Source organism: Microtus oregoni, unplaced genomic scaffold (genome assembly GCF_018167655.1).
Source record: "Microtus oregoni isolate MIOR12 unplaced genomic scaffold, Mior012 000022F_ref0000154, whole genome shotgun sequence".
In the NCBI taxonomy this organism is placed as follows: Eukaryota; Metazoa; Chordata; class Mammalia; order Rodentia; family Cricetidae; genus Microtus; species Microtus oregoni.
This window is the reverse complement of record NW_024543081.1, coordinates 17247150-17269706: the sequence shown is the minus strand read 5'-3', so window position 1 is coordinate 17269706 and position 22557 is coordinate 17247150. Positions and strand designations below refer to the sequence as shown.

The window sequence follows — 22557 nt, the reverse complement described above, 5'->3', positions numbered from 1 at the left end:
ACTTGCATGTTGGCACTTAACAGGGCAGGAGGAGTCAGTACAAGTAGGTGAAAGTATAAAAGGACAAGAGGGTAAAATGTAGTTAGCTTTATTCTCCTTAAACCACAAAATAGAGTCTTTGGTTGTACAAACATCACTAGTTACAGTCTCGCCACGAGATCCCGGCTACAGGGGCAGTTAGTCAGAAGCCGTAACTCCTGAGGGGGTCTCTTTAAAATGCTAACACCAAGGCTAAAAGACTTGGGGTAAGGGAGGTGATAAAGCTGGCAGGCTCCCCACCCTAAGTCTGGGGAGGAACCTGGCCCTAGGAGGGCACAGGGCCCAGTCCCCGGCGTCCTGGCCGCATGGCCCGACGGCTACTGCACAGCGTCATGTCTTCAGGTGAGGGCCTGCCAAGGAGCACCAGAGCCACTTCTCCGTCTTCTTCCTGTGGGCCTGGGATAGAGAGGGGTAGAAAAGCCATGAGCCAAGGGTAGCCAGATCTCTGGCTGCCTGGGCACTCTCCCCAGACAGGTGTCAACTCACCAGGACTGGAAGACGGTTCCAAAGTCCTAAGCTCTTCCATGAAATCTGGTGACTGGTAAGGAGACAGGCTGGTCAGGGCAGGCCCTAGGCCTGCCTGCATTTACATACAGAGGCTTGGCTGTCTGGGGGTAGGCCCACAGAGCCTGGGACAGGGTCAGAGCAGACTGGACCGAGACCAAGCTGGGTGGGGAGGCCCCACAGGCAGGAAGCAGAGCAAGAAACACACAGAAAGGGATAGAGGAGGGCACGTGACAGGCAGAGAGGTGGTAGGAACATGCTGAAAGGGCCAAGTAGCCTCCAGTACCTGGATGTCATAGACAGGTCTGGAAGAAGGCAGGGCTGCGAAGGCCCTGTAGTCAAACTTCTTTCCAGATAGAGGCTTGAAAGGACAGCATGAAGGGAAAGGCAAGAGAGTGCAAGGGAGGTGAGGCTGGTGGGGAGTCTAGAACCCCGCAGCATCAGGCCACGGGGTGTGTGGAAGGGCCCGAGACATAGGATCCTTACCAAGCGTCCAGGGGAGGTACTGGTCTGGAGGCTAAAGTCTGGGGGAACAAGAAGAGAGTGTTGGGAGAAGTGCTCACTGCAGGAGGAGCCCTTTGCTGGCCCATGGAAACACATACCCTCTAATGGTGTGGGTGACGGCGTGGGTGCAGGTGAAGGGGCCTCAGCCAGCCGCTCCAGGGGTCCTCGCTTGCCACGGCCTTCCTGGGACTTGCTGAGGACCATCTGTGCACGGAGAGCATCCTGCTCCAGAGACTTCATTCTGTGGAAGCAGAAGAGAATGCTGCTGCATGGACCTGATGTGCAGTGGGCAGGGTTTGGTGGGGGTGGGGAGGTGCTCACCTGGCTGCCCTCCATAATGCCCGCTTCTCGGCCTCTAGAGCCCGACGTTCTGCAGGAGACAGGGCTCGCTCAGGGGCAGGAAGCTCAGGGCTCTGCATGCGTAACCGCTCCTGATGGCGTCGCTCAGCTTTGGCTGTCCTCACAGGGGCATTGCCTCCCAGGGGTGGGGGTGAAGATGAACTTGGGCTGGAGAAACGGACAGATATGTTGTGGGAGGGCATGCAGCAGACAAGCCAGGGAGTGGGGCTCAGCCTCTCGCACTCACCCTCCTGCATGGCCTGGCACAGCCCAGGGCTGCTCAGCCTCCTGTTGATCATCTGGGGACTCCCTGTCCGAAGTGAGCCCCATGTCAGGCCCTGAGGTCACTGCCTCTTCCCGAAGCATCTGGGCTCTCTTCTGCTGCAGCTTGCGGGCTGTGGGCAGGCAGACATTTCAGACAAGGCCAGGTCATCATCCCACCCAGGCCTCTCCTCAAGTCTAGGCTCCTCACCTTCTTCCTCCTGCATCTTCCGCAAGTCATCAGCACCCACCAGGGACACACGCTTGGGGGGACCCTCTGCCTGAGGTACCCGTACCTCCAGCTCGAAGTACTTTTGCCGTTCGCGGAAGGACAGCTGCTCTGGGGAGGCTGCGGGACCAGGTGTTGGAGGCTAGAGGGGGAGCAGGCCCTCAGACTTGGCTGGTGTTTCTCTTGGGGGCACTCACCCTGGGTACCCAGCCTAGAGAGAGCATGCATGAGCAGCAGCAGGGCACCACTGCACATACCTGGGTACCATTGTCCTCAGGAGGGTGCACGGTGGGCACAGCTGCAAAGGCCCTATAGGCCTGCTTCACATTGGCTGGCAGTTCATCAGGGGAGGGCAGCTGGGGAAATAGACGTAAGTGAGGCTGGGGCCGCTGTCCAGTGCAGCCACTTCCCAAAGAGCCATCAGCTGGAATCCTCCAGCTGCTCCAACCCACATCCACCATCCTCACCCACTGTGGAACAGGACACTCACAGAACAGGGACCACCTCTGCCCCTGGGGGCCGGGGAGCCCCTTGGCCAGGCCTGAGCCATTGGCTGGATCATCCCCGGTTTTGTCTGCAAAGGGGAAGGGGGTGGTGGCGGAGGAGAGCAGGATCAGAGGTGCCAGAGTGGGAGTAGGGAGGGATAGGAGGAGAGAGAGACAGAAATGGAGACGGAGTAGGCTACAAGGGGACACTCATCCAAATCCCTGTCTTGGAAGGGTTGAGGTTTGGAGCTAGTCTGTGCTCACCCCCACCCTGCAATGCATTGTCAGGAATGCTGGAAACATGCCCTTGCCATGCAGTGGGAAAGGTGGGACTAGGAGGTACCCACAGACAAGAAGAACAACTGTACAGAAAAGATCGTATGCTTAGTTTGTGAAAGGCTTGAACTCCTCCAGCAAGGTCCCTGCCTTCACCAAGGCCAACTTTAATCAGGAAGCTATCCCTGGACAAAAACACATCTGACAACAACACCCCAAGGGGACCCTGCATACCAGAACCCATCTGCACAGGTGCCCACAATGGGGCACCTGTTACTGGGATGCTCACTTGCTGGCTGCCAGGGGAACAGGGGGTCTCAGTCATCTTCCCTCCAGTGGTCACAGATGGTCCCTTGAGAGAGGGTAGCAGTTGGGAAAGAGTCAGCTGGCTGAGTGGTATCTTGGCAGCACAGGGATAGCCCTGTTCCCTAACCTGACCACAGCCCAGTAATGCCATCAGACAGGCTTGGATGACCACTAGCCCTCCATAAAGGACAGAGGTGACCCTGGCCTTAGCCTGATGGTCACATCAGTAGCTTACTGCCAAAGGTGCAGCCCTAAGATCTACAAGGAAAGCTGGAAAAAGATGAACACACTGAAAGCAGACAGCTGGGATCCAAAAAGCCTACCCACCTCCAGTCCCCAAGCCAGGCTTCTTTCCCAACCATGCATGAGTCAGAGAAGCACCCCAACCTATAGCTTTCTCAAATTATGCTGGCTTCTGTTAGAACTGTTTGGAGCAGGGAGAAATGGTACCCAAAGATCCAAATGCCCTTCCTGACCCCTCCCTGTCTCAGCAATGTCCCAGCCAAGCCGACCCCTTAAGCACTCACACTCTGGCAATGGTCTCCTGTCATCCTCTGGGAGTGATAGTTAAATATCTCTTGGAGAACAATGAGGACTGAATGTCCTTTCTGCCCGCCCCCAGGCCCACAACTGTCTCAAAGGCCACACCCCTACTTAGGTCCCTGAGTGGCCACTCCCAGACCAGCTGTTAGTGCTGCACCTTCCACACCCACTAGGCTTCCTTCCACAGGCGGCAGCTGCTTCAGCCCACCCCCTCCATGTTAACCATGTCCATGAAACCCCAAGACACTGGAGAGAATGACAGCTGCCCCTCCCAGCAGACTGCCTGCAGCAGCAGGGTTCTGCCCGACCCAGTTATCTGAGGGTGGACACTGGGGATGAGGTCAGGGACTTCAAGGCACCCTTGGAACCTATGACAGCAGATCATAGCAACAGCCACAAAGTAAGGTCAAAAGCTTTGCAGACAAGGGCTGGGCATGTAGGTCAGTGGTGGGGTGTTGGTTATAGCATTCACGAAGCTCCATCCTGTATCCCCAGCACTGCCAAACAAGCACAATAAAAAAATCTCAAATGCTGCCTAGCTAGGAGGCAGAGCTCCAGCTCAGACTTCTGTAAGCCTCCTGATCCAAGACAGAGTGCTCTGCATGGTGACCGTGGCATTCAAGCTGGCAGCCGTGCCTCCCACGGGGAAAGAGGAAGTTAAGACAAGGGAGACTGGCAGGCAGATAGGTAAGGCGGACAGGCAGATGGACTACTCACTCTGTGCAAACTGCCAGCACTCGGCACAGCAGCCAGGACACGGTAGTCCAGCTTCAGGGGCTCCAGCTTCCGACCCTGGAGAGTGGAGTGCACCACAGTGCTAAGAGGACTATGTCCCAGGAGTGTGACTGCCCACCCAGCACTCCTGGGCTGTGTCCACCACTGCAGGCTCTAAGCTGGGCCTGTGTGGGACTCACCAGAGTCTCTGGTGACTCAGGCTCCCAGGGTAGGGTTTGACTGCTCAACTCTTTCTCCTGTAAGAGGAACGGACATGATCAAGAAATAGTAGCTCAAAGTCAGTCTCAGGCTGACAGCCACTTTGATCCTGACCTTGCCTGGGCCTTCAGGACTCAGTTCCCGGTCAATGGATGAAATGCTTTCCAAGCTGTTCCGGTGGCCAAGGCCTGCTGCAAATGGGTTGGCAATGACACCTGGAGACACCTGCAAGGAGAAGAGTGGGCTGAGAGAAGGAACTTGCTGCCAAGATCCCACTTCTGGAGCAAGCTGGTCTGGACCCAGGACCCCTTATCCTGACAAGCTGGACACTTGAAGCTCTGTGGACAACCTGCTGGTCCATCCATGCCTCTTGTGTACCTGTCCCCAATCCTCCTGGGACAAAGAGTAGTTATGGCCCTAGGTTCATGCGGCCACTGTGGGTGTAGGTCATTCATGTCTGTACATGACAGGAATGTGAAACAGCCATGCTCAGCCACAATGCTTGGCATGGGGATAAAACAAGCTGACTGTGGCCAGTCTAGGAATAAAGGAGGAATAGCTAATAAGATGGGACTGGGAAGGGAGCAGCCAAAGGCAATGAGCTTGGTAGCAAAGTAGTACTCCCAGATGGATAGACAGGCTACATTTAAAATGTGTAGTCTGGGTGCTGAGTAAGGATTCAGAAACACTGTAAGGGGAAATTAAACTAGCTCTGGAACTGGAAGTCTGGGATGGAATATGTGCGTGTGTGTGTGTGCGTGTGTGCGTGCACGTGCCCGTGCATGCACGTGTGTTGTGCTGGGCAGGGAGCAGGGAGCTGAGAGCCATGGCCGGGGCTAAAATGTACTTAGATGAAGGGTAAATATAGATGATGGAAAAGTGGCCTCAGCTGCCTTCCATCCACAAAGCACAAAGGACCAGGTGAGGCCTCTACCACCAGAGGAATAAAGGAGGGGGAGGTGAGAGCAGAATGGAAGGCAAGATAACAGCCACATGGTTGCCATCAGAGTTCCCTCTACATGCAGTGTGGCCTCAGACAAACCCAGCTATGTACTGCTGATCCAGAGACCACTGAAAGGATGAGAGACCAAGAAAACAAATAGGCAGCAGCTGCTCACAACTGGCAAGATGGAACTTGAGGTCAAGAGTGTCAAGCAGGAGCAGGGGACACAGTGATCACTAACTGTAACACTAAACAAATGAGCAAAGATCACTAGAAATAAGAAAGCTGGATAAAGATAATCACAGTGGCAGACAAACTTGTCTTTTTCAGATTCTGACAACAGTACTAGATCAAACAACAAACAAGATGCCTACCTTCTTCACTTCTGGTAATTCAGTCAAAAAGGCACTAGAGAGGACTGAGAGGCAGGCTCAGCGGGGTGGGAAGGACTGCCATACAGAGGGGCTGAGCAGACAGTAAAAACAGCAAGAATAAGGAAGCCTGGTTTCCCATGTCAGAAAAGCCCACTCGAGTAAGAAGGGCTGACCTGTGGTGTTGACTGGAAAGATGGACAATGCCAGCAAGTGACCCAAGGCTTCCCATGGCTCCAGGAATAACCAGATAGGAACTATTCACATACCACCCTTATCTCTGGCCATGATACCCCGACTAGTGCACTAGACCTTGGCTTCTAACATCACCGTCACCAAAGAAAATCAGTACTCCAGGGAAAAATGGCCGGCCCCACAGTTTGGCAGGAAAGTGTGGGACGAGTCCAGAAGACAGCGGACGGGTGGTGTCAACATGACTCAGGCCCAGCCTCAAGCCCCTTCCACGAGACCATACTGGAACAATCTGATATTAACATAACTGTGACGGGATAAAGAGACAGCTCAGCAGTAAAAGCAATTGCTGATGACATGGGTTCAGTTCCCACCATCTCCATGGCAGCTCACACCTGTCCAAAACACCAGTTCTAAGGGAATCTCTCTTCTGATTTTCATGGGCTCCTGCATGCACTCAGTAAATATATTCATACAAGCAAAACATTCATACACAGAAAATAATAAATCTTCACCAAAGCAAAGCTGTGACTAATATGTGGAAGGGTCTGTGTTGGTGACAGGGAAGGAGATGGGATAAGATGCTAGCACAAGACCCAGTCCTTACAGCAAATGTTCGGGAGCCAGTGCAAGAGCAAGGTGTGAGAACTCACTCAGGTACCAACACAGGCACTCAGGTGACTGGAGGGAAGAGGACTGGAGAGTAAGGTCGTTCTAGCTGGGGTGTGTGTGTGTGCGCACACGTGCATGCTGAATCTGGATTGGAAGATGGATCGCTGTGATAAAGATGAACACGTGCTGCTGCTGTAGGGCAAGCCTGAGAAGTCCAGCAGCTGCAGGTCTGGTAACAAGAGCCTAGATGTATGGAAACCCTGCAGGAACCCCGAGAACACCAGTCCTTAGCACAGGGCAAGCAAGATATAGCCAGGACACCCTCCCCCGCACTACAACCAGAAGCCTGAGGGAGGTAGAAAGATGCAGGTCAAAGTCACTAATAGCCGGCAAACTGATCCCACAGGTCAAACAAGCTCAGATGACTCAAGTGGGTAGTCTGAGAAAAGTGAGGTGCTGAGTCAGCAAGATGGCTTGTCGGGAGAAAGGCAACTGTTGTTAAGACTGATGTGAGTCCAGTCCCCAGGACTGACATGGTAGAGAGAACCAACTCCCACAAACTCTCCTCTGACCTCCATGTATGTACCATGGAACATACACCGGTTCCTCACAAAAATAAGCACAATAATTTTTTCTCTTTGAAGCAGAGTGTGAGTAAGGATATCTGTATGCTGTTCCACACCCAGAGGGTTCAGAATGGGCAATCTTGTGGGGACAAAAGCTACCAGTGCCAGGTCCTCAGCTCTTCTATGAGAAGCCAAGAGTCACCCTGCAGTAAAGAGTACTGATGTGTGAAGAATGTTCTTTTTTCCCAAGCATGGAGCCTCTGGGACCAGGCCAGTCCCACTGGGCATATATGGAAGGCCCCTTCAGGACACCCAGTGCCCACTAGAGATGACTGCTTTTACAATTACAAGCAGAGATAACACCCTCAGTTTGGAAACATTCCTACAGAAACTACAACAAACAGTTGCTTAAGTCTGGCACAAGGCAAAGCCACTGGCCAGCACATTAGTGGCCCAAAGCTCCAGGCTGAAAACAGACAATGAGGGAAGCCCTAGGGAAGAGGCCCCCCCCCCCCCATCACTGTGTGATGGCTGTGAGCCATAGCGCTTCTGCCAGGAGATAAAGCAAAGCCAGCCAACGAGGAGTCACTGGCACTCACAGAAAAGGAGAGCAGCCTGGAAGAGGCTCAAGAAAAACTCACAAAATGATCCCAGAGTCCCAACCAGTTGTGTGATGGAACCTGGCATACCTGTTCAGAAGAGAACACACAGCAGACAAAACTTCCAGAATGGGTGTGATGTAAGAGCTCAGCAGAAGAGCACACTATAAAGTGACTGCCCCTGCACACTGTCCTGGCAGGCTTCACAGCTCACTGTGACCAAGCCAAGAAATAAGTCCTAGAGTTCATGGGACCTATCACACAGCCAAATCATGCTCCCTCAGCAGTGAGACTTTCATTAATCACTTGGGGACAACTGATGAGCATTGGTAGCACATGTCTTTAATCCCAGCACTTTCGAGAAGGCAGAGGCAGTCGATCTCTGTGAGTTTGAGGCCAGCCTGGTCTACAAAGCAAGTTCCAGGACAGCCGGAGTTGCTGTACAGAGAAACCCTGTCTTGAAACAAAACACCATATTCCACACACAGCCCTACAGAAGAAGCCTTAACTCATAAAATTTGTAAATTTTTGCAATCAAAGGATCCTGTTCCAAGAGGGAAACAAACACAAGACAGGTGTAAGGCACACAGATGTAACTCTAGCTTCGGAGGGCAGGGGGATTGCCAACCTCGGCTACACAGTGAGACTTGTTTCAAACAAACTTTGGAGCCATAAACATCAAGAAAGAAAAAACTCAGTGGAAGAAGGAGAACAGCTTCATTCTGGGAAGCACAAAAGGGGGCCCCAGGGGGAGGGGCAGAGTTCAGTGCAGCCTTCCCTAGTATGTGCAAGGCCCAGGATGAGACCCCATCCCGAGAGTGGGGAGCAGACAGTAAACTCTGTGTGAAGATAGTGTCTACCTGCAGCGTAGGAGCAGCCAAGGCATCCTGAGAACAGACAAGGACTGAGGAGGCAGAGGTCAAAGCAGACAGCTGCTGTGGGCGAGAAGGCTCCTCAAAGGCTCCTGGTCAGCTGCCCACTGCCCAGAGTGTCTCACTAGGTAGGCTAGAAACCTGCCTTGCTCCCCAGACAGAGTACAGATGAAGACCCAGCCAAGACAGGCTTTGGCAGGACCAAGCATGTGTAGATACACAGTGGCTTCCCTAAGCTCATGAGCCACCCAGGTATTGCAAGAACAGCCTGGGTCACAACAGCAGGGAGCAGATGCACGGCCATGGGGACCCAGAATCACGTCAGCCTGCAACACTGAGGCTGATGATCTTTCCAGAGGGCTTTGTTCTGAACGCAAAGATTAAAGTGTGCATGAAGCGACACACTTTTAAACACACGTGCGAACGTGAGTAAACAAAATGCAGGTCTTCTCTAGAGACCAGACCACCCAGGGAGAAGTCACACAAAAAACTCCTCCAGGATACAGGACTCTCTTGGGGGAGGAGCGGGACAAGAGTCAACCTTACGCTAGGGAGTAGCACCTCACTCAGACTGCAGTACAATACCCAGAGATGCTAACACCAAGGCTAACTTGTTTCCCACCCAGTGACCCTCACCAGCTAGTCTGGGACAAAGTACAGGTCTGTGGCCAGAGGGTATCTTTCTACCAGCATCTAACAGGAAGTCACTAATCCAAAGATCCACTGCCAGAGGAGGCCAACCTAGCATGGCTGCCTGTCCCTAGGTTAAAGGAATAAAAGCTACAGGGAGTGGGAGTACAGTCACCAGCACCCTGGAGACCAGCACAACTGGCAAGGATGTCCAGGAACAGCAGACAGCCAGTGCACATAAAGGGCCCTTGAAGGCTCACTTGGACTACAGGCGAAGTGTTGAGGGTTCTAGGGACAGCAAGAAGGCAGGACAATGAGGAAGAATGAGCCCAGAGAGGAACAGTGAGACTAGAGGGAGACTTGTCCACGGTGCCTGCCTCTTGGGTCTAGGCCCACTTCTGATGGCTGGACATTCTTGTACTACTCCAGGGAGCCAGAGAGCAGAAGCAGCTCTACCCTGTGTCCATGTCCTGGCTCTGACCTGTGACAATACCGAAAGACGCCAGGAACCAGAAGGTGGGAGGAAGTTCCACCAAGGGACTATAAGAGGGACACCCTAATGGCCAGTAGGACCAGGAAGCTGCCTTCCTGCGTTGGGGGGTAGGGGACAGGGGACTCTGAAGAGTGCTTTCTCTCTTCCCTGTCCTGCTAGCTGCTGTGTGCCCTCAAGTACTGCCTTCCCAGAGCCCTGCAAGAGCTGTTTTCTCAGGTCCTGATCACACAACCACCTCTACACTGCCGGCCCACCCAGACTAGCCTCTAGACAGTACAGTGATGAGGGCTCAGAAAAGGGCCTGCAAGGTAGATCTCTGTGAGCTTGAGGCCAGCCTGCCCTACAAAGCGAGTTCCAGGACAGCTAGAGTTAAACAGTGAAACCGTCTTGAAAAACAAACAAACAAAAAAAAGGGGGAGGGGGGAAGCTACAGAACACAAGACCATCACTCCACTCCCACACAGCTGGTTCCTAACTGCCAAGTACTTTCCAGACCCAAGCAGAGACTGGACTCTGCCTGACTGTAAAGGTCACTGCTAGGAGAGCACCCAATTCCCAGGGTAGGCCACTAACCTCCATGGCCGTGGTGGTGCTGGTGTCAAAGCCATCACAGACAAGCACGGTTAGGGTGTCACCCACACTGCGCAGGAGCTGCACTGCCTCAGCGTGTGTGAGGCCCAGCAGGCTCTGCTGGTTCACTTCCAGCAGCCGGAGCCCCACACGCAGCCGTCCATCACGCCCGGCAGCCCCTGTAGGGCTCACCTGTAGGGAGAACAGTGTGAGAGAGCCACCAGGCACCTATCCATGGCCCCAGGAAGGGAGAGCCCTCACCTTGGAGATGAAGATGCCCTCATCGGTGGGGTCACAGGGGTTCCCTGCATGGCCCTTGGCGCCTCCTCGGATGCTGATGCCCAGCTTCTCCCCAGGGGCCTTCTGAATGCAGAGTTCCCGCATGCCTGGAGGTGGTGGGTCCCTCCGCACAAGCAGACACAGCTCCAGGCAGGGCCTGAGAAGGGCACTGACTGCCTCTTGATGTGTGGCCTCCCGAACATCCTGCCCATTCACTGCAAGGATGCGGTCCCCAACCCGAAGGCCACAGCGAGCAGCCAGGCCCCGAGGAAGCACCTGCAGGAGAGGACCACATGCAGTAGTCTGGCTGGGGCGGGTGCTTTTTGCACGAGTTGCCTGCCAGGCCTACTTACCTTGGAGATGAATACACCAGGATCCTGGACACCAAATGGGTGGCTGGAGTGATCAGAGCCTCCTACGATGCTAAGCCCCAGTGGTCCACCAGCCCTGGGTAGGCAAATTTCCTGAGGACAGGGTGTCAGTCAGAGCAGGGCAAGGGGGAAAGAAGCTAACACTCTGGCAATGGGATCGGCAAGGAGTGTTGGTAGGATGGAGAGGCCCATGCAGACCCATCTGCCTCTGGGGTAGTCTGCTACCCCACCACGCAGTCTGACATCCACACATCTTCACTGACTATAGACATGGAGCAGAGCAGGCTACTGACAGACTATGCTAGGGCAGATGGGAAACACCATGGCAGCTGACTGGAGAACCTTGGCTTCTCGGGCATATGTACAAAGGTCGTGAACTACTTCTGCCTTGTGTGGCTCCATGCCATGAATAGCAGATCCTGGGTGGCCTTTTATTCTACACTTGGAGCTGAGTGGATGCCAAGCAGGATATGAGCAGGTGTCTCACCTCCACAGGGTATGGTCCTTCCAAGGCAGTAGCCAACAGGCTAGGGGACAGCCTAGGTAGCATAGGTTCCCCGGAGATGGCAGTGGTCATGGTAGCAGCAACAGTAGCAGTAGGGGTTGGGGAGGAATGTGGTGGGGGACTAGGCGGGTAAGTCCCTCCAGTCTCCCTCTCCAGGAGCAGGGAGATGGTAGGGGAAGCAGCAGTCAGCAGGGAGACAGCATGGTCGTGCCTTGCCTCAGTCATGTCCACTCCATTGATCTACAGGGACACACTTAGGTTAGAGATGGTAAGCAGGACAAACAAAAGACACTATCAGGACATAATTAGCCCCACTCACCGAGAGGACTCGGTCACCAACTTGTAGAGTGCCTGCCCGATGGGCAGCTCCTCCCTCCGCAATGCGGGATATGAAGATACCCTGTTGGGAAAGAGAAGCCACATTGAAGCCATTATATTGGAGACCTAACATGTTTCTGCTCATCAGGGACAGTCCCCTCCTCCACCCTAGGCCACCCCATCAATGACTCACCCCATCGCCAGCCCGGTAAGGTGTGGAGCCTTTTCCACCAGCAATGCTGAAGCCCAGTCCCTTTTCACTGCGCACAAGACAGGCAGCATGGCGCTGGCGGAGGGGTACAGGAGTCTCAGGCTGAAGCAGGGGCAGGCGCAGGCCACCTCCCCGCCGCTCCCGGGGACTATAGTCATCCTCAGGGCGCAGGGGGGTGATGGTGACTGCGTTTTCAGGCTCCACCATTCTTTCCCTCCACACTCGCATCTGCACAGCAGCGCCTGCACCCCGGAGGGCTTCCACAGCCTCATGGTGCTCTGCATCCTGTAAGGCCACACCATTCACCTGTAGGCAAGAGAAGACAAAAGCTATAGCACAAATCAGCATCCAGGCATAGCCACCCTGACACTCTAACTACGGTATACTGGTGCCTTTTTCTTTTCTTTCTTTTTCTTTGGGTAGTGGTGGTGGTGGAGGGGGTTGAGACAGGGTCTCTCTGTGTACCCCTGGCTGTCCTGGAACTCACTCTGTAGACCAGGCTGTCGTTGAACTCAGAGATCTGCCTGCCTCTGCCTTTCAAGTGCTGGGATTAGAGATATGCGCTACCACCACCCAGTGCTTATGATCTTTCTGTTTGCATGCCAAGATCCAGGCTAGCCATGAGACACAGGGAGATGTCTGAGGCCATTCTATACTGGTGTCCCCATTCAGAAACTGTCATTTGCTTAGCAGAGAGCATGCAAGGCAAGACTATTAGGCTGCCAACTCCACGTGCTTCTAGGCAGCACTGGGACTGGAGCTGAGCAGGAAGCAAGAGGGCAGCAGCATCCCCTCTCCCCAAGCCCTCTAGGTCTGGAATCCCAGAGCCTTTTACCTCACTTGGCTTTGTCCCCACAGGAAGGTCAATGCTTTCCTGTGAGTTCTCCAATGGCCAAGTGCCCAGGCAGAAACCTCTAGGGCTTCCAGAGAGACCAACTTCCCATCAGGACTGCTGTGGTCTGACCCTACCAGGCTACTTCTGATCTACCTGGTACCTCTTGTTTAGGCTGGGGGCTGCTTCTTTGTTTTCACATCCCATCTCCTAGTAGTATGGGGATTAAACCCAAATTGTCACACATTGTAGGCTAGTGATCTACCATCAGACTATATCCCAGATCCAGATGGAGAGGGAATTTGGCATGGAGGGCTTCTAAGCCTACTGTTTAAGGTCTCAACAGCTTTACCCAGTAAGTAATCTTTGGGCCCTGGACTTCTGGATGGGGAAGACAGAGTCCCCACTTCCTGACAGGAGCAGCCAAGTAGCCCAATAATCAGAACTATGCGGACTTTGAAGGGATCAGCTGTCCTTTGCTGCAAGGCAAGGGGGTCAGTACTTACCTCAAGGAGTTTGTCACCCACTCGGACTCCAGCACGGGCTGCAGGGCCCTCCTCAGATACTCGAGAGATAAAGATGCCCTAGAGGACAAGTGGGGACTGGTCCACAAGAGCACAAGCACCTTCTTATGGCTGTGAAAGGTACATAGGTCAGACACAGCTTGGCCTGCCTCTGGAGAGGATGCGAGGACCCCAAATGCATGAAGGGAGGACAGCGGTCCCCGAGGTCAAAGGGGCTGTACTCAGCTACTGGGAGGGCTCTAGCACAAGAAGTTAGAACATACAAGTCAGAGCCAGCATGGGAAAATGGGGACAGAAAGCCTGTCTGTAGAGGGAACAACTCAGCTGCCATGTAAGCTGTTCTCAGACTCCTGACATCCTGCAGGACCACCCGCCTGGGTCTGTTCGGTGCCCTGGGGTGCCCCATGCAGCACACCTTAAGGATGGTGAGCAGGACATCTGGAGTGACCACTGATACCCCAGAAAGAAGAGGAAGTCTCTTGAGACAAGAATGGCAGGTGTGGGCAAGAGAGAGCTCATGGAGACTAGGCCCTGGTTACTGACAAGGCAGCTGCTCACCTCATCATCTCCTTTGTAGGGGGTGGAGCCTTTGCCCCCTGCGATACTGATGCCCAGGCCCCCTGTCTGTCGCACGATGGTGAGTGTCAACTGGAAACAGAGTGGACATGGATATCTGAAAAGACCTGGGATACCCAGGTGCTTGCAGCAGCAGAAAGGGCTTGCTGGCTGCAGACGACCCCATACAGCTCATCCTCGTGTATCTGTGCCCACTTGGGTAGTAAAGAGAAGCAGGGAGGCTCCTGCGATTGCAGCAGGCACAGCTTCTGTGAGCTAGCCCATGCAGTACAGAGCTAGCTGTCCTTGCTTCTGTACATAAGGATACCTTAAGGCTCACAGTAGAATATAAGAAATGGCCCAGTGTCTCCACTCATCCCCTACAAGGCAGGCTGCCCCAGTGTGGAGACATGCTTGCCCAGCCAGGAGACCAGGAGACCAGAACCCCAGCCCTGTGGCAACTGTCAGGAAGTCTTCTGGGAGAGGGTCTGAGTTTGAGCTATGAAGGTGGGGAGAAGTGAGAGCCCGCAGCCCAGGAAGCAAAAGTCAGCAGGAGCCCCGGGCCCAGAGCAAAGAGCAGCAGCGAGCAGTACAGACCTCTTCCTCCTCAATGCGAGCAGGCTCTATCAGCAGGTTATTGGCCTGGTCAAACGACACCCCCTGTTAGGACAGGAGCAGCGAGGCATGCAAGTTAGCCACCGCTGGGAACTGCCACCACCTTACCCAGCCCTCACCACAGGTAGGCAGGACAGAAGGAAGATCCCGTAAAGCTCTTGTGATCTGAGTCAGCCCCTTCCCCCCGGATCCTCTCGACTGTAAAATCATGAGCAACTCTGCAGACCACTTATATGGCATGCCTTGGCTGGCTAGGATGAAGGCTCCAGAGGGGCAAGTCTATTCCTGGCTGTCCCTGACTGACCCTCAAAATGCCCCGGGTATCATCAGCTCATACTCTCAGGACAGGAGCACTGTAGGGACAAAAAGGACTGGACTTTTGGTAGCTAGGGCTTCCTCTGGCCTCAAGGAGTCTGTAGTAGATGGACAGGTCCTTTTTGAGCTATCAAAAATCAAACATGAGGATAAAGAAGAGATGCCACTGTTCTCTAGTCCTGCCTGGATCCCAGAAGGACCTGACAAGGCATAAGAGCTTCCACCAGATCCACAGAACTGGCCACAGGCCAGCAGTCAGGCCTCAAGGCTGGTCACTTCCTGAGGCAGGAAGGATCCTGGGAGAGCCAGCAGCTCCTGAGGAGGACCTTGTCCAAGATTCTTGAATACACAGGACACAGAGAGGCCCTTAGCTTCCAAGCGCCCCTGGCCTCCCACCTCACTAGGCAGGCCCAGGTAGGGAGCTGCCAAGAAGTTTGAGTAAGATCAAAGGCAGGGACTCCTGGGAATAGGTGACAACAACACCAATTTTATAATACTCATTATTTTGCTCCTGAGAGCCAAGGTGTCAGTAAACCAGGGACAAACCTCTGTGCCTGTCAGATTAGGGCTGGATGGACTTCATGCTGTTACCTGCCAGAGTCCAAAGCAGCCTACTAAGCCAGTGGAGCCTGGGTCTGGAGGGGTATGAGTGAGACATACCTTGACAGAGGGAGCAGAAGCCACAGCCTCTTCTTTGTCGTCTTCTTCTGTAGTTGCTTCACCTTCTTCTTCGATCCTGTTCTCCTCCTCCTCTTCCTCCTCCTGGGCTCGGGGAGCCCAAGGTGTATGGGGGCCATTGTGCCAACCTCCGGTGGGGCCCTCCCTGTCCGTCTGCACCCCCTGCAGCAGGGCTACAACAGCTTCGGGTTGCGGGAGCTTGGAGATCTTGAAGTGCTTTTTGTAGTGGGGGGTGTCTTTGCGGATGAGCCTCTGCCGGCCACTGGGCAGTGTCCAGGGGGGCTCAGGCTGCCCCTCTTCACTTTCACCATCTTCCTTGGGCATCAGTGTGTCCTCTGCGAAGTGCACTGTGGGCTAAGTGGTAGAAGGATGAGGGTGGCATCCTGGCCCCAGCTCACTCCTCCCAGGGCCCAGCTATGGCTGACTGGTCGAGCCTTGCAGCTAACAGCCTGAAGCTGACCAGTTCCCTACTGTGCATGTAGAAGTACACAGAAAACGCAGCTCTTAAGACCAGAGGACACTGCTCTTTCCAGATGCACATGGCAATGCAAGTGGAAACCTAAGAACATGTAAAGACAAAGCATGTGGACGCACAGCCTGGGGCCAGGAAGGTAGGGACACCATCTAGGGAATGCATATAGGTGCAAAATCTGACAGTACTGAGCTTGGCTGAAAAGTGAACTTTACCCTACCCTGGAACCCTCAGGACCATCATCCTGTACCACGTTTTGCAAACTCTGCCAGAGGAAGCCCTGCGAGATCCCACTGTGGCTAAGCAACATATGACATGGTCCCAATCACACATCTGGCTCAGGAAGACATAGTGGATGAGAAGCATAGCCCCTAGAAAGCCTTTCTTCTGGCCTCAGGCTCCCTTCCTGTCTGCCCTTACCTCGTCATAGTCCTCCTCTATCTCTTCCTCCTGGCCAAGCATGGTGTCTTGCTGGCCTAGGCCTTGTTCCTCCGTCAGCAGGATCTCGGGCTCGCCTTCGGAGACTGTGCTTGCTGACGGGGCAGAAGCTCCGCTCAAGCCAGACTCTGCACTCAGCCTCTTCTCCTGCAGAGAACGGGGTCAGGCTGCATCAACGTTTGTCACCCTGGGGGTACACTGTGTGGCAGGCCTCTGCTAGGCTTCCTGCTGCCCTGGTCACATATCCCCAGCAGGCTCACTTCTTGCAATCACACCCTGACTGCTTCCAGAGGTATTCAAAGTCACGGTCTATGGTCCAGACCTTAGCAAAGCCTTTTCCCAGATTCAAAAGAACAAATACAAAAGATCCCAAGAGGACATCAGCCTAAAGTGAGCCCTACTGCTACCCAAGTCAGGAAGTAGCCATGCATGGCCAGTATATAACCTGTCTGCCTAGCCACTGTACCCAGGTACTGAGAATCGTCCCATAGCCCTAACAACAGAAGCTTCTTAATAAGCAAGGGCCCTGCCCTGCTCCAGCACCAAACTCCTTCCCAGGAACAGATGGGAGAATGAAGACAGCAGAGCTCTCCTTCAGCCTGACCCCTGCCAACCTCATCCTGTGCCACCATGCATGCCCAGCACTTGGTCCTGGAAACCACAGCTCTGGCTATGCCTTATTCTGACTCCATAGGTAGGCACACCTGTACCCTTTGCCCAGCCCGACCCCTAGCTGCTGCCTGATTATGCGGCCCCAGTCCTATTCGCCAGCTTATCTCCAGGGCCCTCCTCCATGGAGCCTCTGCCCTCACAGCTCCATTGCCAGGATGGTCGGACATCCAAGGGTCCCAACCCCTTCGTGCCTACCTCCTCTGAAGGGGAAGGTGGGCCGGGGTCAGGCTTGCAGACGAAGGCCTCGTTCCGGCGTTCCTCAATGCCTCTCTTCATCACCTTGAGTTCACTGGGGTGGGGCGTGGCCCTACGTTGTAGGCCCTGCCATGGGGACAGGGATGAGGAGCAGAGGCCGGGAAGGGGTCAGGCAGGGGTGGGATAGAAGTGTACCGCCCAGAGTCCCCACCCCTCCATACCCGCTTCTCGGCCGCTGCTTCCTCGGCGTCCTCGTCACCTTCAAGCGTCTCCACGAACTGGATGACACTGACCCGGCTCAGGGGGGCCTCACTACAGCTCTCGGATGGACTGCTCTGCTGGCCGGGGTCTTCTGTGGAAGGCCAGAGTCAGGGAGCCACGCTAGGCTCTCTGTCTCACCACCCACCATTCAGGACCCAGCCATCAGCAACCTACCGAGGCTTGGCAAGGGCTGCTGGGGCAGCAAGTAGCAGGTAAGCACCTTTTCACCAGTCTGGGCATCATCCTCAGTCTGGAAGCGGAGCATGGGCTGTGCCTGGTTCTCAGCCAGCCACAGGGCCTTGAGGTTGAGGTGAGTGAGTGCAAACGGCAGACTCCGCAGCCTGGAAGCCAGGCAGGCATGGTCAGCATACATAGGGGATGCAGCCTGGTCCCCAGGGGCCACGCAGACACTCACCGGTTCCCAGCTACATCAAGCACATGCAGCTCAGCCGTGTGCGCAAGCTCAGGGGGGAGGACAGCCAGGCGGTTGTCTCTCAAAGAGAGCACACTGAGGGCCACACAGCCTCCGATCTCAGGTGGCAGCACCTCAAGATGATTCCGGTCCACATTAAGGTTAGTCAGTTTGGTCAGCTTGCCCAGAGAGCGGGGTAAGGCCTGGCCGGGAAAAGGAAGGATCTGAGGCTGACGGAAACCCCCTGGGGTAGGAGGAAAGAGAGAGGCCTCGGAAAGTAAAGGCCCCCCTTAAGGTAAACTGCCTAGTTCACCAAGGTTCCTCATAGCCATCGGGAATTATGGCTGGACATAGCATCAGTTTGTACACCATGGACACCTAACACCCTGCCAGACCACTTAGGACCCCAAACTGTCTTCTCTAGCCCTGTCCTATAGCCACCTGGCTCAACCTACCAAGGCCACGTATCTCTGGCCCCTCCAGTACCCAAGGTGCCTGCTACTCAGAACTGCGCTTTCATTTCCAGGGCCCTGCCTCCTCTCACTACCGTGACTCTGGTGGATCCTCCACATACAGGAACATTCCACACTCCCACATGCCAGGCTGTCGCTGCACTCATCACTGTACACACCTCTGGTTTGGGCGCTACAGCTCTTATTCTCCCTGGTTACAAAGGGGCACACATACTCAACAGTAGTCTTCTTCCTGTCCAATTTACCCTTGCCTTCTTTCCAGTCCTCCCTGGCACGATACCACACATCTGGAAAAGCACAGCCTGAGCGCTAACTGGCAGAGTCCTGTAGGGTCCCATTGGTCCTAGGCCATCTCATATGCCAGTGAGCTCTTTCTCCTGACCCCAAGGGTGCCCTAGCAAGCACGTCCCTTGGGATCAGCCACCACCAGCACATGCCACTGCCATGAGATGCTTGTGTTCCTGCTACACATTAGCACTGACTGCACTTAGCACAGCCTAAAGGGCTTGGTACATAAGGTTGCCCTACCGTCAACAGGTTCTCTGTGAGGATCAGCTCAGAGAGGTTCTCACAGTCCCCAATGGCCTCGGTCACCTCGCAGAGCCGGTTCTGGTCCACCTTCAGGATGGACAGCTGCTTCAGCTGACCTAGCATCAAGGAGACATGGTAACTAGTTGGGCCAGGTCAAGGGCTCTTGAGAATGTGTGGGCCTTCAAAATGGCCACAGTCTAGTCCCATGTTCTAGTGACAACTCATTTCTCTGAGAACACCAAGATTCCCTATGCTTACTTACCCCCAAGGCTCGTCCCCACCCATGACCCTCGTAAAGCCACATGTTCAACTCTTAGGTACTAGCTGTATAATGGGGTATCCAATCCCAGCCTTATCTGAACCTTCCCTCTCCAAACACTTCTAGGGTAAAGTCAGATCCTAACCCAAGATTCTGTTTGGCACCTCATAAGGTCATGGATGAGAGCGAACAATTCCCAGGGCCCTCTGTGCACACTGACCGATGCCCTCCGGCAGCCGCTGAAGTAAGTTCTGGGAAAGCAGCAGATCCGTGAGCAGCGCCAGCCCACCTAATTCCACAGGGAGCTCCTCTAGACGGTTCTCTGACACATCCAGGCATACCAGCCGCCGCAGATTCCCTAGCTCCTGAGGACAGGCAAGAGGTCAAAGGGCAGCCAAAGCTAGGAGGATAAAGCCAGCCCCACCCTCACTTACCGGGGGCAATGCTGACAACTGGTTTCGGTCTAGCCACAACTCCCGCAGGTTAGGCAGAGCCCCCAGAGTGTCAGGCTGCAAGAAGGGACAAAGATAGGAGAAACCACGGTGACATCCTCCAGCAGCCGTTGTCCCATACCCCCACCTGGCTGTCCCCAGGCACCCTCACTGTACCAGCACTTCCAGGTCATTGCCTCCCAGATCCAGCTGCTCTAGCTTGACCAGGAAGGACAGGGACCTGCAGAAAAAGAAGTCTTGACATCCAAGTTCCAGCACAGCCCTACCACAGCCTCAGTGGAGGCCCGAACTTACGCAGGGAGAGATTTAAGCAGGTTCTCCCGGAGCTCCAAGGTCACCAAGTTGGCCAAGCTGAAAGAGACCAAGGGCCAAAGCTGAGGAAGGCAGGGCCAAGACAAGTACTCCCAACTCTCAGACCCACTCTCTGAGGGGATACTCACTTGCCCACATCTCCAGGCAGTGCCTGCAGGGATACATCGTTCAGGGCCAGGTGAGCCAGGCTGCGTAGCTGTGTGAAGCCATCTGGTAGCCTAGGAGAGGAAACAGCAGACCTTAGATGCCCGCAGAAGGGTTACAGAACCTCCCACAGCCCAAAGCCAAGCCCCACTATGTGGTGACGCTTACCTGGACAGGGGGTTCCCACTGAAGTCTGCAATCTCCAGAGCCTTACAGAACTTTATGCTCTCGGGTATCTCAGGAATATCTGTGTGTGGAGAGGTGTTTGCCATGAGGATGTTACAGCCTCAGGAGATCCCAGGAATGTCCCCCCCATTTCACCCTACATCCACACAGCAAGAGTATCACCCCCTCCTGCCTGCCCACCGTTTCGGGACACATCCAGCTCCACTAGCTGCATGAAGTTAGCCACTTCAGGAGGCAGGCGCTGGATCTCGTTGTCACTGAGGCCCAGTTTTCGCAGGTTCAGTAGCCGGAAGAAGGGCTGTGGGTAGCAGAAGACGTGATAAGGTGAACAAGCTCCAAAGCAACAGCTCTAAGGGTGGAGAGGAGTCTCTAGACCAGGAAGATCACGCCCCCAGGTCCCTGGACTTCTGCATGTCCCAGGTCACACAAGGTTCTGGAGGTCTAGGCATGACACCTAGTGTACTGGAAAACCAGGCAGAGAAACATGCAGAAAACACCCCTGCCCACTAGACGCCTGGGCTCCCTGGGTTCATCTGTCATATGCGCCACCACTGTTCTGTTGCCCAGACACCATGCCCCAGCGGAAGCATCACCAGCTCCTGACTGGATAGCTCCTGCCCTCTGCCCTATGGGGGGGTGGTGTCAGTCATAGGATTCTACCCACTACCTAAACTGCTTCTTCCACCACAGATAAACTCTTCAGGGACCCCAGCAATGAGCAGCAAGAGCTCGACAAAGACCCCCGAGAGAACTGTAGTAAAAATACCTGGGGGAGACACACGCACAAAAACTTCAGGATTCACACATAGATACCATAAAGATCTGTGAATAACAGAGCTATCACAAATAGAACTACGCTGGGGCCACACCCCATGCCACCCAGCCCTCAACAATATCAGACCACTCGGTCCCCCATCTCAGAAAAGTAAACCTTTCATAACCTGCTTCCTCTGGTCTTCTTTCTGGAGTGGCCTAAGAACAATAAAACCAACAACAAACCGACAGGAAGGAACACAGGCAGTGAGAAGTGGGCCCACCGCTGAGAGATGACAGAACAGATCCGACACTGTAAGTATCTTAAGAGGATTCCACTCAGCTTTGAACCCAAAGGGGGAAAAGGGGTGGGAGAGCAGAACCCGGTGCAAGAAAATCAAGCCCCTACCTCTAAAGCAGGCCAGCAAGCTGTTGCTAGCCCAGGTCGACCTCACACCCTGGTCCCATCCACCTCCTGTGCTCTCACGGGTTTCTCTGCTGGCTCCCCTTTTAGGCTCAGTATCCACCCGTTTCCCAGACAGGCTGCCACCAGGTGCCAACACAGGCGACTGGGGGAGGGTGGGGCTGGCTGGGGCGGGGCTCTGGCCAGTAGGAACCAGCAGGGCCGGCTGGAGGTTGCGGTACCGACCAAGCCCGGGCAGCGCCTGCTGAGGTCTTGCTCCAGCCGGCCGCCCTAGAAGTCACACACTGCCCATAAAACTGAGCGCGGGACGGCGGACGGGGCAGCAGGTGCTGCGGCGGCCGCTCACCTTAGGTAGCTCGCGCAGCTGGTTGGCGTCGAGCAACAGCTCCTCGAGGCTGCGGCTGTAGCGGTAGATCTCCTCCGGCACAGACTGCAGCGAGCAGTGCCTCTTATCCACCGACTCCACGTGCCGGTTGCAACGCCAGAGCGGGATGCACTTGAGCATGATGCGGGAGGGCAGTGAGCGCGGGCTCGGGAGACGCTCGGCGGGCTCGGGCCGGGGGGCGGGGCTCGGCCCGCATGAGCGCCGAGCGCAGGCGGAGCGGCACGGCCCGCGCGGGGGTGGGGCGGGCCGCCCGGACCCGGACTGCAGCCGGGGTCGGCACCAAGCTCGGCCCCGTTCAGTACAAGCTGTAGTCTCGGGCGGCGGCGCCCAGCTAGCAGCGCAGCCTGAGCAGTCAGCGCTTTCTCAGGTGCTGGGGGCGCGGCGGCGGCTCCGCATCCCGCCCGGCCCACTCACCTAGCAGCTCGTCCGCCCGCAACACCGCAGCCGGAACCGCCGCCGCTGCCCGCGACAACCGCCCAGCCGCGCAGCCCGCCGGGAAGCCTAGGCCCGCCCTCACTGCTCAAAACTGCAATTCCCAATAGACCCCGCGGTATGGCGCCTCCGACGACCCGTAGCCGCCTCGCGCAGAGCATGTCGGGACTTCCGGCTCTGGCGTGACACAATAGCTGCAATAACGTAGATCCTGGTCGATAGCGTACCACGAACTCCCTTGGTCCTAGATCCAATGGCTCTCAATTTAAACCTCTCTCAGCACTAT

General features: G+C 55.1%; 1 protein-coding gene across 9 annotated transcripts; it reads right to left on the bottom strand.

Annotated features, from left to right (window-relative positions):
- Positions 1-72: 72 nt before the first annotated feature.
- Positions 73-22335, bottom strand: Scrib (scribble planar cell polarity protein). 9 transcript variants are annotated; one of them, XM_041672152.1, is made up of 38 exons: positions 21801-22335; positions 20458-20575; positions 20260-20338; positions 20076-20165; positions 19930-19986; positions 19792-19855; positions 19618-19692; positions 19404-19548; positions 18922-19040; positions 17924-18123; positions 17683-17849; positions 17469-17599; positions 17248-17373; positions 16363-16527; positions 15453-15824; positions 14460-14522; positions 13866-13955; positions 13290-13367; positions 11934-12257; positions 11742-11822; positions 11405-11662; positions 10900-11010; positions 10529-10822; positions 10271-10459; positions 4534-4644; positions 4401-4457; positions 4204-4278; positions 2927-2989; positions 2367-2450; positions 2134-2232; positions 1859-2018; positions 1634-1781; positions 1369-1554; positions 1146-1288; positions 1030-1067; positions 830-904; positions 526-577; positions 73-435 (listed from the first exon to the last, which is right to left on the bottom strand). In XM_041672152.1, exons 1-38 carry the CDS (start codon positions 21957-21959, stop codon positions 305-307), a joined length of 4977 nt encoding a protein of 1658 aa, XP_041528086.1. In that variant the 5' UTR covers positions 21960-22335; the 3' UTR covers positions 73-304. The 9 variants fall into 9 exon arrangements, with proteins under 9 accessions (XP_041528086.1, XP_041528088.1, XP_041528089.1 ...); XM_041672154.1 differs by having other exon boundaries at positions 17469-17596; XM_041672155.1 differs by having other exon boundaries at positions 19404-19545.
- Positions 22336-22557: the final 222 nt, after the last annotated feature.